The following is a 14,898-nucleotide window of genomic DNA, read 5'->3' on the forward strand; positions in this document are numbered from 1 at the left end:
AGCAAAAGTAGGTCTTTGAACTTCCCGGTCTGCACTAGACAGGCTCACTCACAAAATCTCCCGTGGTTTTGGCAACACCATAGCTGCAACCACGTTTCCTTCAACCTTGATTTAAGGTGGTTCAGTTCTGGAAAAACAAGGACTTTTTCCCAGAGGGACTTATAAGACTTATTCAAGTACCAGGTGCTGCACAGACTAGTCTACTTTTTTAGGTAAGCCAACTACTATTATAACCTCCACAAACACTTATTTTAAGGGTCATTTACTTGATTTTTAGTTGAAAAAAAAAAGCAACTTTGTTGGAGGGGAGCACACATTATATTGTAATGGACAGGAGTTAAAAGCATTTTTACTGAATGTTTGGAACTGGACACACAAGCGATATTTTCTGACCCTTCAGACCCTGAACTGAGCCAAGGGGAACCCTGTGGCAATGACAGGCTTTACTATCCCTAAAGGGGGAAAGTTTGTGGAGATGGAAGGAGGGGGGTCTGGAAAGGGTATTGGGAGAGAATCTTCTGAACAGAAACTACAGTGAAACTGCCAAGTTGAAGCAAGCCTGAAGCACTTGTGGGGGCATCTCCTCGACCCCTGGCACATGGCCCTCCTGCCTCTCAAGAGAAGGGTCCCAAAGTCCCTGAAGAGCAGCTTCAGTGACACAGACAAGTCCTTAAGTCTCAACAGGTTTCTAGGGGGGGACATTACGGCACATGGTTTGGGGAGGCCTTTTTCCTAGCTCAACAGCCAATGTTTCTGTTCAGTGGGAGGTGGCATCAGACATCGACCAATAAAGATATATCTGCCAGGAGATCAGGCCTCTGGGTTTGCTGGACCAAGAGAATTCAGCTGTTCTGAGTGCCCATTATGGGGTCGTGAGGTCCAACAAGGCTAAAGGCAGCACAGCAGAGATCCTAGGAAGTTAATGAATTTTCTAAAAAGCCCACCATTCCTAAGGACACACCTTTCTGGGAGTCTGAATGTTCCAGTATAACACTCCTATACTTCAAAAGCAGCCCAGAGTGGACTCCCAGGGATGCCTACCTCCTCTTCTTCGTTAAATGTGGCAGCAAGTCTCAAGCAAGTAATCATGACACAATGGAGTAATCTCTCTCTTATCTGAAGTATGGAACAAACACATTTGACCAGAATATGAATGCCAGGAACAAATAGTCAAGCACCGGTGGGTTTCTTTGGGAAATTAAGTTTTTTCCTTTCTTCAAAAAGAGATGTATCGTATTCCTCCACCAGTTAGTGCCATGTTTTACATTTGACCCGTGAATATGCCCCTGATTTCAGAAGCACCAGTGGCTAGTCAGTAGTCCCTTGTTAGAGGGATGAACGAGGGTGGGAAATACAGCACCATTTCGGGGAACACATCATGACCACAGGCTGCAATGGCGAGATCCAGACAAACACACCCCACATGATCACACAGTAAGTCTTTTCCCAGCTAGGTCCCTTCAGAGGGACAGCCACACAACATTGAGCCAGACAGGCTGGGTAGTGGGATGTAACCCTTAGTTTATGAGCCTCTAAGCAGCTGGGATAGTGCACCTCTCAGGCAGCAATCAAGGGCAGAGGTCAGTTTCTTCTCCCACCCTCTATTACCACCCCCAGAGCCCCTACCTTTACTGAAACCAGTAGGCGGCTGAAGGTAGTGAGAGCCAGGTTAAAAGTAATTTGGGAGAAGTTAAAAATGTTCTTAAGCCCCAGGAGCGACAACACGATTTCCTGGACCTTGTGGCAGATCTCAGCCTGTTGGAAAGAAGGGGTAGGGGAGGGCAGGGAAGGTCGTTGGTGGCCAGTGTAGGTTCGCAAGCCTGCTGAAGGTCACCATAGGGGATGTGAGACGTCCCTGCACCTTAAACCGCGATGGGACTGAGTGTTGCCCAGCGATTCACGGATTGAGATGGTCCTCGCGCCCGTTTTGGTCCTAAGCAGAGTGTCCCAACTCAAGACCTCTTCCGAAGCACCTACCAGAAAGGCGCCCTCTCTGTGAGAGGGGCTAGCGACCGCCGCCTCGTGCCTCGTGCATGGCACGCACCTGGTGAAGGTCCCCGCCTCCAGGGTGCTGCTCACCTGGGCGCGGGCGCAGGTGGAACCCGGCCGCGTCCCGTGCGCGCAAGGGGAAGGGGGTGAACGTGCTCCCGGAAGGCTCTGGCCGCGGGGCCCGCTACCTGGGGTTGACCGCCACGCGACGGGCGCGCCTCGCGGCCCAGGGCCAGTTGCGGGTGGGCGGCCAGTCGGCGCTTATCCAGAGGGCGTCCCCATTCGCACGGCACCCGCGGGGTTGAGGCCTGGAGGGGTGGCCGCGGGAGTTGCGGACTTGGCGCGGCACCGAAAGCGGGACAGGCAGCTCGGGGTCCTCTCGGTGACGGCGCGGAGAGCTACGGGTTCCACCAAGGCCGCGGGAGAAGAATGCCGCGGGCCGCTTCGCCCAAACGCGGCTCTGATCTCCCCCCTGGGGCTGAAGGTTGCGAGGGGAGCCGCCTGCCGGAGGCCATGGCGAGCGCCGGCTCCTGGGTCTGGGTCCCGCCATAGCCGGCCTTTTATAACCCGGCGCGGGGGACTTGCAGCTGGGGCCGCGCCGGGGCGGGGAGGGTTTGGCGGGCCCACCCCCAGCCCGGGCGCGCAGCAGCTCCTGGAACTCCCAACCCGCCGGGCTTTGACACTTGCTCACGGCTTGTGGCGCGTGGAGTGCTTGCCGGTGGGTGAAGGATTCCGTCTTCTTTCACTCCCCGCCCCCACCTCCTGCTGAGCGCTTCTTCCCCACCCGATGCCCGAAGCCCCAGGACCAGAGTCCCGAACCCGGAATGCGTCACCTGGTGAGCACTTCGGCCCTGGAGAAGTTCACGGGGCCGCAGACCCTGCGTCTTATTTCACAGTAGGGCTTTGCGGCACACAAGACCAGGTAGAGAAGCGTCCAGAGCGTTCCTCAGTCAGACACCCTTGAGATGGAATTCTGACTCTGTGTGATCTCGTTTATGGGACTTGAGCTCTCAGTCCTGTTTACTTCGACTCTTAAAAAAAGGCAAAATCTGCCTCACAAAGTAGTTCCTTCATGCATATATTTTTCCGATCAGCAGTTAATCAGTGAAGGCCTACAATGTTAGGACATAACAGTGAATAACACAGACATGGAGTTTACATTCTAGCCAGGAGAGACAGATAATAAACATGAACAGAATATATAGAAATCCCAGCGATTTCACTTTTAAGTATATGCTCAACAGAAATTCATATATGTGTATCAAAAAGACACCTACGCAATGTTGTCATAGCCCCAAATGTCCGTCAGCAATTGAATGAAATAAACAAATTTTTGTATGTTCACACTATGGAATACTACCACATTGAAAAAGAATGGACTAATGCTCCACCCAACAAGAAAAAAATCTCACAAACATAATACTGAATGTTGAGGGACAGAGACAAAAGACGTCATACTGTATAATTCCATTAACATAAAGTATAAGAACAAGAAAAACGAAATCTGTAACGTTAAGAGTTAAGATAGTGGTTACCGTTAGAGGGCCGTGGATAGTGACTGGGAAGGAACACAAGGAGCTTCCAGGGCTGGAAATGTTCTATTTCTTGATTTGGATGCTGATTACACACGTGTTCGCCTTGCGAAAACTGATCAAGCGGTGCATTTTTGATTTGTGCACTTTTATTTACGTGAGATATATTTCATTAAGATTTACATTACATTGAATTTACATTAAAATATATGTGAATGTCAGAAGGAGAAGAAAGAAAAAGGAATAGAAGAAATATTTGGAGTGATGATGACTGAGAATTTCCTCAGGTAATATGAGACACCAAACCACAGAACGAGGAATCTCAAAGAACACCAGGTGGGATAAATGCCCCCCAAGTATACCTAGGCATATCATTCAAACTACAGAGAATCAAAGATAAAGTTTTGAAAGAAGCTGGAGGCGGAGAGGGGAAGAAACTTACCTATAGAAGAGCAAAGATAAGAATTACATTTCAGTTCTCTTCAGAGATCATGCAAGCAAGATGTGGGCCGAGATATTTAAAGTGTTGAGAGAAAAATGCTACCAACCTCGAATTGTGTATCTAATGAAATTATCTTTCAGATGAAGAAATAAAGATCTTGTATATAGAAGATCCTAAGGAATCTGCTAAAAAACTATTAGAAGTAATAAGTTCATGGAAGTTCAGAGTACAAGGTCAGTGTACTAGAAAAAATCAATTTTTTATACACTATCAATGAGCAATCTGAAAATAAAATTAAGAAAATAATTCCAGGGATGCCTGGGTGGCTCAGTCGCTTAAGCATCCAACTCTTGATTTTGGCTCAGGACTTGATCTCATGGTTGTCGGGATCGAGCCCCACAGTGGGCTCTGCGCTGACAGTGTGGAGCCTGCTTGAGATTCTCCCTCTTTCTCTACCCCTCCCCTGCTCACACTCTCTCTCACTCTCAAAATAAATAAACTTAAAAAAAAGAAAGAAAATAATTCCATTTTCAATAGCATACAAAAGACTAAAATATTCAAGAATACAACCAAAAACTGCATTATTTACATATTGAAAATGACAAAACATCACTGAAATTAAAGAAGACATAAATAAATGGAAAGGCATTCCATGTTCATAGATTAAAAGACTTGCATTGTTAAAATGGCAATACTTACCAAATTGATCTATAGATTCAATGTAATTCCTGTTAAGTTTCCAGATGGCTTTCTGCAGAAATTTACAAGGTGTTTCTAAAGTTTCCATGGAAATGCAAAGGATTCACAATAGCCAAAACAATCTTGAAAAAAGAGAACAAAGATGGAGGTCTCATACTATTTGACTTCAAAACCTACTACAAACCTATAGCAATCAAGGTGTACTGGCATTTGGTTAGCCATTTAGATCAATGGAATTGAATTGAGAGTCTGGAAATCAACAGTCACATTCATGATCAACTGATTTTTGGCAAGGGTGCTACAAGTGGTTCAGTGGAGGGAAGAATAGTTTTTTCAGCAAATGGTGGTAGGACAGCTGGATATTCATATGCAAACAATGAGGCTGGATCCCTGTACCACACTATTATGTAAACATAATTCAAAATACATCATAGATCTAAATGTATGAGCTAAAACTATAAAATTCTTAGAAGAATAAGTCTGCATGACCTGGGGTTAGGAAACGGTTTGTTAGATATGTACCAAAAGCACAACGAAAGAAACAGCAAAAGAAAAAATATATATAAATTGTATGTGATCTAAATCAAAAAACTTTTGAGCTTCAGAGAATGCTCTCCAGAAATTAAAAACACAACTCACAGAGAAAAATTTATGCATACTGTGTATCCCAAAAGGGACTTGTATTTAGCATACAGAAGGAACTCTTACAACTTAATAATGAAAAGACAAAATGGGCAAAGGATTTGCACAGACGCTTCTCCAAAGAAGATGTCCAAATGGTCAATAAGCAGGTGAAAGCAAATGCATCATTAGTTATCAAGAAATTGTAAATCAAAACTGTAATAGGATCCTATTTTACACCAGTAGTATGACTATAAAAACAAAACACAAAACAAAACAAGAAAGTAGCAAGTGTTGCTGAGGATGTGGTGGAATTGTAAACCTCATAACGTTGCTGGTGAGAATGAAAAATTGCTGGTGGTGTGATCATTGTAGAGAAAAGTTCAGTAGTTCCTCAAAATGTTAAACATTACAGTTACTGAATGACTCAGCAATTCCACTTGTAGGCATATTAGATGTAAGAGAAATGAAACATGTTCACACAGAAACTTGTAGTGGCAATATTCATAATGGCCAAAAAGTAGAAATAACCCAAATGTCCATCAAGTGACAAATGTATAAAAACGTGGTATATCCACATAACGGAATATTACTCAGCCTTATAAGTACAGAATTACTGGTATATTCCACAACAGGGCTGAAGCTTGAAAACATTACTCTAAGTGATAGAAGTCATTCACAAAAGGCCACATATTATATAATTCAATTTATATGAAAGGTTCCAAATAGGCAAATCTATGAGACATAAAGTAGATTGGTGATTGCCTAGGGCTAGGATGTTGGCGAGGAGCGGGTGGGATGAGTGGGAGTCACTATAATGAATATAGAGTCCCTTTTTGGGGTGATGAAAATGTTTAAAATTGATTGTGGTTATAGTCTGTGTATATAATAAAAGCCATTTATGTTTACAATTTAAATTGGTGACTTGTATGATGTCTGATTATATCTCAAGAAAGCTATGTATATGTGTTTACATAATATATATATACAGTATATTAGATGGTGATAAATACTATGGAGAAATATAAAATAGGGAGAAGATATAAGAAGATGGGTGATGAAAGCTGAAATTTTAAGTGGAGAGGTCATGGTAGGACTCATTGAGAAGGTGATGTGTGAACAAAGACATTCTGAAAGAGGTGGGGGAGTCATCGGGATATTTAGAGGGAGAGCTTTCCAGGGCTTAAGTTTGGATCTGAGCTTTGTCACTGCCCCTGTGTCTGACTTTGGACGGTTACTTAATGGCTCTGTACGTGAGTTTGTTTATCTGTAAAATACTTGTTCTTATTTTCTAGTAAAATGACTAACAGTACCTATTTCAAAAGGTTTTTATATGGATTAAATAATAAAAAAAGAAAGTAAAGCACTTAGAATAGTACACTGGCACTAAGTAAAATGCTTTATAGATGTCTTTATTATTTCCTACTGCAAGTGCAAAAGCTCTTTCGTTCTAAGATGGAACCATGCCCGGAAGGTCCATTGAAGGAGGCCAAGTGGGGCTGGTGCAAAATAATGAGCAAGAGGGAAGATTGTAGGAAGTGGGGAAAGGGCCTGTGACTTTCAGTTTGTGAGATAGGAAATCATCGGCAGGTTTTGAATAGAGAAAAGACACTATCTGATTCATGTTTAAACACCATCTTTCTGGCTCCTGTGTTGAAAACATCTAAAGGAGGACAAGGGTGCACTCAAGGAAACCAGTTTTGAGCTGTTGTAGTAATACAGATAACAGGTGATCGTGGTAGTGAGAAAGGGTTAGATTCTGGTTCTACTTTGAAGATAGAAACAAGCAGCTCTGCTTAAAGATTGATTATTGGGTATGAGAAAAAGAGACTGGTTTGACCTGAGCAATTGTCAGGATTCAGCTTAGATTTATTATGCTGAGGCAAGTCTGAGAGGGCACCTTTTTTTTTTTTTTTTTTTTTTTTTTTTTTTTTTTTAACGTTTCGCCAGGGGTTTGGGGTGGGGATGGGCAGTAGCAGTGTGTGTGTGGGCGGGGGAGGGAATCAACCTTTCAATTTTTGACAAGGATGATCTTGAAAAGCCTATTGCACATCCAAGCCCAGTAGTTGGTGTTCAGAGCGAGCTTCAGACAGGAAAGAAGATGGATCCAGATCATTCGTTCTTTCACAAATATTTATTGAAAACCTACTCTGTGCTAGGTCCTATTTTAAGTCCTATTTTAGGCTCTGGAGATACTTGTGAAAACACCTACAAAGCTCCTTATGACCTTATCTGTAAGAGAGGTCATAAACAAGTCAGCAATCAGGCTGAGTCTTTCGCTCTCCGCATGGACGCAGTGTACAACTGCTTTTTAAATTTTTTCCTATGGTTTTTTTTTTTTTTTTTTTTTTTTTTAACGTTTACTCATTTTCGAGAGAAGAGAGAGAGCATGAGCGGGGAAGGGGCAGAGAGAGGGAGACAAAGAATCTGAAACAGGCTCCAGGCTCTGAGCTGTCAGCACAGAGCCCGACGCGGGGCTCAAAGTCACGGACTATGAGATCATGACCTGAGCTTAAGTCGGACGCTCAAGCGACTGAGCCACCCAGGTGCCCCCCTATGGTTGTTTTTAATACTGGGAATATTGCCAGAGCCAGAAAGGTAGTCGCGGGATTTAGCAGCGCCTCCCCCTGCCTACCGGTGGCAGCCAGGTATCCCCGCCCCAATGCGGGCCAGAGTTCTAGCGCAGTCGAATGGCAGCATTGCGCAGGCGCAGCCTTAGTCTGGCGTCCTAGGAGACGGACTCGGAAAGCTTCCGCGCAGGCGTAATTCAGAAGGCCGAGAGAGCCTGAGGCCCGGGGACGGGGCGGGGCGAGCTCGCAGTGCGCTTGCGCACAGCCTGCTCTCGCCCGAGGAGCCGCAGTCTCGAGAGCGCCAAGGCGGTATTTCGGTAATCTCTGACAAACCTCTCCTGCGAACCCGGCGCCGTTGGACTGCGCCCAGGGCGGGGACGTCAGCGGGGCACAGGAGGGAGCCACGATGCCGGTGAGGAGAGTCGCTCAGCTGCTGGGATTCCTCATCCCAGCGGCCTGGCTCGGGGGCGCGGCTGTTGCCATGGAGGCGCGGAACAGGCAGGCGTCTGGGGTGGGGCGGGGCAGGGTCAGCTCTGCTGGCCCCAGCGGTTGGGGAGCCTGGCGGGTGGGCTCGAGCCCGCGAGGATCCTGCCGGTCCTGGGAGGGGCCCCGGGCAGGCCCTGCTGTCTTCGCCGGTGCTGCATCCCGCAGGGCCTGTGCTGCTTGACATAAAGGCACAGCGCCTGAGGATGCGCTCTCGCTCCCAGCCCTGCTAGCTGAGTGGGGCGCCTGGGAGCGGCCGCGGGGGGTCGGCTTTGGATGCTCCGCACCTGGTGGGGTCTGTACGCCAAGGAGCCCAGCTCCGTAAAGGAGCGAAACGAGAGCTGCCTGTTCTTACTCCAGCCCTTGACTCGAGCTGTCATTCCTCTCGTGGTGCTTTCGCTTACAGTGCAGAATGTAACCCGTAGGTGTCTTTGTGTGTGAGGCCGGGGGTTGGGTGGTATGTTTGTCTTGTAGGATTTCACAGGACATTATCGTACATTTAATAGGGGGCGTCCTAAGTCCATTATAGGGTCATGGAGAACACATAGGGCTTTGGTTGTTTTTCTTCTGGTCCGAGGCCTCGGACAATTATTTAATCTTTCTGGGTCTTTAATTCCCACGTAATTAAACTTTTCCTCATGGGGTTTTATCAGGATGAAATAAGGTAACGCACAACGGAATTGAAGGACATTACTTGACATTTAGCATTAAATGCTTAGTATTTGTTCCGTGATCTTGCTTTCAAGTTATTTATCAGTTCACTCAGCAAATACTGGGAATCAATCACATGTTAGGCACTGGAGGTAAAATATTGAGCAAAGCCAGACAGGTTCTTGAACTTGGGAAGATAGAAGCTTGCCTTAATGGGCAGAGGTGAAAATCATGTTGGTAGAGACAAGACCCTTAACATTAACGAAGTGAATGGGTGGCATATAATAGAAAGTAGCTTCTGGTGAGTTGTAAGGTGTTTCTATGTAGGAACGCTGGCCTATACATGTTAGATCATCTTTTTTTTCTTAAAAAATTATTTTTAATGTTTATTTTTGAGAGAGAGAGGGAGACACAGAATCTGAAGCAGGCTCCATGCTCTGAGCTGTCAGCACAGAGCTGGTCACGGGGCTCAAACCCACGAACCACAAGATGGTGACCTGAGCCAAAGTCAGACACTTAACCAACTGAGCCACCCAAATCATCGTTTTTTTTCCAAGAGAATCTAGAAATTGTTATTTTTATGAAATTTCTCCATTTTTGAATTTTAGCAACTAATTAAAAAATATTTTTAAATCCTATGAGCCAAACAAAAAGTATTTGTGGGCTGAATTCGGTCCCTTGAATACCAGTTCGCAACCTCTAGTGTAGACAGATAGGACAGACAGTCAAATAAGAAGCAAAGTAGAATTGAAACCGTTGTAGAGGAGGGAGAGAGTAGGGTGCTCTCAGGGCCTATACCAGGATTTGACCTAGTTAGGGAAGTCTTTCCAAGTGAAGTGGCTGTTTTGGTGAGATCTAAGTGAAGGTGAGAGTGAGGAATGTTCTAGGCAGAAGGAACAGCACATGGAGAGGCTTGTGGTAAGAAGGAGCATGGTGAACAGAAAAGGCTTAAAAAAAAAACCAAAGAAACCCGTGTGGCTGTGGCTAAGAAAGCCAAGCAGGGAAACTTGTGAAATAAGGCTAGACAAGTAGACATGGGCCAGAGCCAGGTCTTAAAGGCCGCCTTAAGGACTGTGATTTTCATACACAGTCCTTATGTCAGTGATGTCAGCGGGAAGCCTTTGCCGAGTTGTAACTAAGGGAGCGTCATGATTAAATTTGTGTTGAAGCTGACTGCCATGTAGTAACTAGATGCAGGTGTCCCATTAAGGAGCCTTACAATGCAGGGTGGGAGAATGGGGACTAGACTAATGTGGTGAAAGTAGAGAAGGGGAGAGGTATCTTGTGTTGGTACTGTTCAACTAAACGATTGACCTTTACTTCAGTAACCGGATTGTATTTTTCTAATTGAAGTATAATTGACCTATAATAATTTCACCTGTACCACGTGATTTAATATTTGTATTCCTCGTGAAATAATCCCCACAGTAAGTCTAGTTACCATCCATCGCCAGAGTTAAATTTTTTTTTTCTTATGAGAAATTTCAAGATACAGTCTTTCAGCAACTTCCAAATATGTATTTTCAAATATGTATTATTGACTGTAGTCACCATGCCATATATTATTTATACATGACTCATGTATTTTATAACTGGAAGTTTGTACATTTTGATCCCTTTCACCCATTTTGTCTACCTCCGAACCCAACTCCCCTCTGGCAACCACTAATCTGTTCTTTGTATCTACAAGTTTTGTTTTGTTTGTTCATTTGTTTTTTTTAGATTCCACGTATAAGTGAAATCGTACAGTATTTGTCTTTGTTAAGGATTATATTTTAACATAGAGTCTTAATCATAAAATTTCAAAAATTGAAACTTTACATGTATAGATGTTCATAAGGTTAGAGGCATACTAAAACATTTATGTCTGCTGTTGGGCTTTCTTTTCTGTGTTTTATTTAATGTTGTCTTCTATAGAGAAGATAGACTACATACAGTTACGTGATTAAAAAAACATTTGACTAATGCATTGTAGAAAATAAAAGTCTCGGGAACACAGAACCTACTACTATATTCTTGATTAAAGTTGTTAACCATGTTCACGTGTGTTTTCCTATAGGCAGGAAACACAGAGGAAGTCAGGGACTTTTATGCAGAAAGGCAGTCTATAATATACTGGTTCATTTTCTGCTTGAATAGCACTTATTTACTATAAATGTAAATTAGATTTTCTCTCCCCTCATTTGTATTATAAAAAAAAAACTATTTGCCTTTTCATATCTTTTAATAAGCCTTTTCTATATATCTGTAAGATCTTTAATTGCATTTAACAAATATTCATGGAGTATTTAATATGTGCAAGGTACTAGGATGGCAAAGTAGCCTTTTTCAAATTTGAAATTTAATTTGCTGAAGGTAAAAGTAAATATTCTTTTCATTATTTGTGAATATTTTCTTCACCAGATCAATAAATCAGAGAAGCCTGAAAGCTGTGATAATGTGAAGGTGGTTGTTAGGTGCCGGCCCCTCAACGAGAGAGAGAAATCAATGTGCTATAAACAAGCTGTCAGTGTGGATGAGATGAGGGGAACTATTACTGTACATAAGACTGATTCTTCCAATGAACCTCCAAAGACATTTACTTTTGATACTGTGTTTGGACCAGAGAGTAAACAACTTGATGTTTATAACTTAACTGCAAGACCTATTATTGATTCTGTTCTTGAAGGCTACAATGGTGAGTATAAAGTCCACTTTTTTAAAAAATAACTTTATTGAGGTATTAATACCCTATAATTCCACCCATTGTAATCATACAGTTTGATGAGTTACAGTAAATACATACAGTTTTGAAACTATCACCACAATCCAGTTTTATGACCCCTGGAATTTCTTTATGTGCCTTTGCATTCCCATCTCCAGGCTGCCGTTGACCTGCTTTTGTCTATAGTTCTGTCTTTCCTTGAAATTCCATGTAAACCAAAGCATACTCTATCTCATCTTTATTATCTGTTTTCTTTCACTTGTATAATGTTGTTGAGGGTCACCCATGTTGTTGTGTATATCAGTTCTTTGTTCCTTTTTAATGCTGAATTCCATTTTATGAATATACCTCCTTTAGTGATCTTTGATGGAAATTTGGATTGTTCCAGTTTTTTGCCTATTATAAATAGTCCTGCTGTGAACATTCTTTTATAAGTCTTTATGCAACTAAATTTTAAAATTTCTCTTGGGTAGATACCTAGAAGTGGAATTTCTGGGTCATATGGTTAAGGTATATTTGTTTTTGAAGAAATTGCCAAACTGTTTTTGAGAGTGGTGACTATTAATTTGTTTTCCTCATGAGCATGGTATGAGGGTTCTAGTTTCCTCACATTCTCACCAACATTTAGATTATCAGTCTTTTTAATTATAGCTGTTGTAGAGGCTCTGTGGTGGTATTTCATTGTTTTAACTTGTATTTCTCTGTAACTAATAATATTGAGCAGCTTTTCATATACTTATTTTCTAAATGTTTGTTTATTTTTGAGGTGGGGGAGCAGAGAGAGAGGGAGAGAGGGAATCCCAAGCAGGCTCCACACCATCAGTGCAGGGCTGGATCTTGTGAATCGTGAGATCATGACGTGAGCTGAAATCAAGAGTCAGATGCTTAACTGACTGAGCCACCAGGGAACCCTGTGGGAAGGTTTTTAACTAAAGATTCAATTTCTTTAATAATATAGCGATGTTCAAGTTACCTATTTTTCTTTTAGTAAGCTCCGGTAGTTTATCTGTCATGGAATTTGTCGAATTTATTGGCAACAAGTTGTTTATGTCAGTCCTCTATCATTCTTTTTTTTTTTTTTTAAATTTTTTTTTTTTCAACGTTTATTTATTTTTGGGACAGAGAGAGACAGAGCATGAACGGGGGAGGGGCAGAGAGAGAGGGAGACACAGAATCAGAAACAGGCTCCAGGCTCTGAGCCATCAGCCCAGAGCCCGACGCGGGGCTCGAACTCACGGACTGCAAGATCGTGACCTGGCTGAAGTTGGACGCTTAACCGACTGCGCCACCCAGGCGCCCCAGTCCTCTATCATTCTTATGTTAGAATGTGGTGTGATCTTTTTCAGTAAGATACTGGTACGTGATAATGATAGGTCGTAATTTGTGTCTTCTCTTTTTCTTGTGATTAGTCTGGCAGGAGGTTTAACAATTTTACTGATTTTGTCAAAAAACTGGCTTTTGGTTTTAATAATTTTCCTTTATTATTTTTTACATTTTCTATTTTGTGAATTTCTGCCTTGATCATTATTTTTCCCTCCTACTTTATTCCTCTTTTTCTTTGTTATGGTGGAAGCTGAGGTCATTGTTTTGAGACCTATATTCCTTTCTAATATAGAGGTTTAATGCTATGAATTAACCCCTAACTACTGCGTTAGTAGCATTGTATGGATTTTGACACACTGTGTTTTCATTTTCATGCAGTGCAAGAACTTTCTTCCTTCCCTTTTGATTTCTTCTTTGATCCTTGGGTTATTTAGAAATGTGTTAAGGGGTGCCTGGGTGGCTCAGTCAGTTAAGTGTCTGACTTTGGCTCAGGTCATGATCTCACAGTTAGTGGATTCAAGCCCCGTGTGGGCCTCTGTGCTGTCAGCTCGGAGCCTGGAGCCTTCTTCAAATCCTGTGTCTCCCTCTTTCTCTTCCTGTACCCTGCTCGTGCTATGTTGCGCGTGCTCTCTTTCTCAAAAATAAATATTAAAAAAATACTTAAAAAAAATAAAAAAGTGTTCATTTCCAGATATTTTGGGATTTTCCAGAGATCTGTTACTGATGTCTAGTTTAATTCCATTTTAGTCAGAGAAATACTATGTAAAACTTGAATCTTTTGAAATTAGAGATGTGTCATATAATCTAGAATGAAGTTTATTATTATTATTTTTTTTTTTTCAACGTTTATTTATTTTTGGGACAGAGACAGAGCATGAATGGGGGAGGGGCAGAGAGAGAGGGAGACACAGAATCGGAAATAGGCTCCAGGCTCTGAGCCATCAGCCCAGAGCCTGACGCGGGGCTCGAACTCCCGGACTGCGAGATCGTGACCTGACTGAAGTCGTACGCTTAACCGACTGCGCCACCCAGGCGCCCCTGAAGTTTATTATTAAATGTTTGTATATTCTTTAAAAAAAATTTTTTTAATGTTTATTTTTTGAGAGAGAGAGAGAGAGAGAGAGAGTGAGACAGAGTGTGAGTGGGGGAGGGCTAGAGAGAGGGAGACAGAATCAGAAGCAGGCTCCAGGCTCTGAGCTGTCAGCACAGAGCCTGATGCAGGGCTCAAACCCATGAACCGTGAGATCATGACCTGAGCTGAAGTCGGACACCCAACCGACTGAGCCACCCAGGCTCCCCTAAATGTTTGTATATTCTTGAAAAGAATGTGTATTTTGCTGTTGTTGGGTGGAGTGTTCTATAAATGTTCATTTCATTACATCAATTTGTTCAATAGTGTCGTTCAGATTTTCTTTATACTTAATTATTTTCTACTTGGTGTGTCAATTACTGAGAGAGGGGTTTCGAATTCTCTGACTTCGTTTTTGTATTTGCTTTTTCCTTTCAGTTCTATCACTTTTTACTTAATGAATTTTGAAACCCTCTGAGTAGGTGCATAAATGCTTAGGCGTTTTAAATCCTTGTGGTGAGTTAATCTCTTTTTCATGATGAAATTACTCTCTTTATCCCTGGTAATATTCCTTACTCTGAAACCTACTTTGTCTGATATTGATATAGACATTCTAATTTTCTTTTGATGCTATGTTAACATAGTATATCTTCTTTCATCCTTCTACTTTGAACCTACTTGTGTTTTTATATTGAAAGTGCATTTCTAGTAGGTAGCTATACTGGAAGTCACTAAGATTACCACATTTGCAGATTGCTAGAAGTCAAGGGAGTCAGTCTATAGTTGTACTTACAGCTTTGGCTTATTAGAGCAAA

General features: G+C 42.6%; 2 protein-coding genes across 4 annotated transcripts in view; one reads left to right on the forward strand and one right to left on the reverse strand.

Annotated features, from left to right (window-relative positions):
- CCNI2 (cyclin I family member 2) overlaps window positions 1-7,983 on the reverse strand; it is an 8,824-nt gene extending 841 nt beyond the window's left edge. Inside the window, exons 1-4 of the mRNA XM_086716588.1 lie at window positions 7,919-7,983; window positions 2,283-2,641; window positions 1,627-1,820; window positions 1,042-1,116 (exon numbers count right to left, since the gene is read on the reverse strand). Of these exons, the coding sequence (XP_086572714.1) occupies window positions 1,042-1,116; window positions 1,627-1,820; window positions 2,283-2,641; window positions 7,919-7,983 (693 nt within the window). The remainder of the gene's footprint in view (window positions 1-1,041; window positions 1,117-1,626; window positions 1,821-2,282; window positions 2,642-7,918) is intronic.
- A 106-nt stretch (window positions 7,984-8,089) lies between these two features.
- KIF3A (kinesin family member 3A) overlaps window positions 8,090-14,898 on the forward strand; it is a 49,926-nt gene continuing 43,117 nt past the window's right edge. For 2 of the 3 annotated variants that reach the window (XM_086704384.1, XM_086704391.1), the window contains exons 1-2: window positions 8,090-8,265; window positions 11,391-11,664. In XM_086704384.1, coding sequence (XP_086560510.1) covers window positions 8,260-8,265; window positions 11,391-11,664 — 280 coding nt within the window. In that variant the 5' untranslated portion in view covers window positions 8,090-8,259. Of the gene's footprint in view, window positions 8,266-8,578; window positions 8,758-11,390; window positions 11,665-14,898 lie in introns of those variants that run through there. The other variant, XM_086704395.1, reaches the window with a different exon arrangement.

The sequence above is a fragment of the Puma concolor genome, chromosome A1, assembly GCF_028749965.1.
Source record: "Puma concolor isolate L17-30 chromosome A1, mPumCon1.1.hap2, whole genome shotgun sequence".
In the NCBI taxonomy this organism is placed as follows: Eukaryota; Metazoa; Chordata; class Mammalia; order Carnivora; family Felidae; genus Puma; species Puma concolor.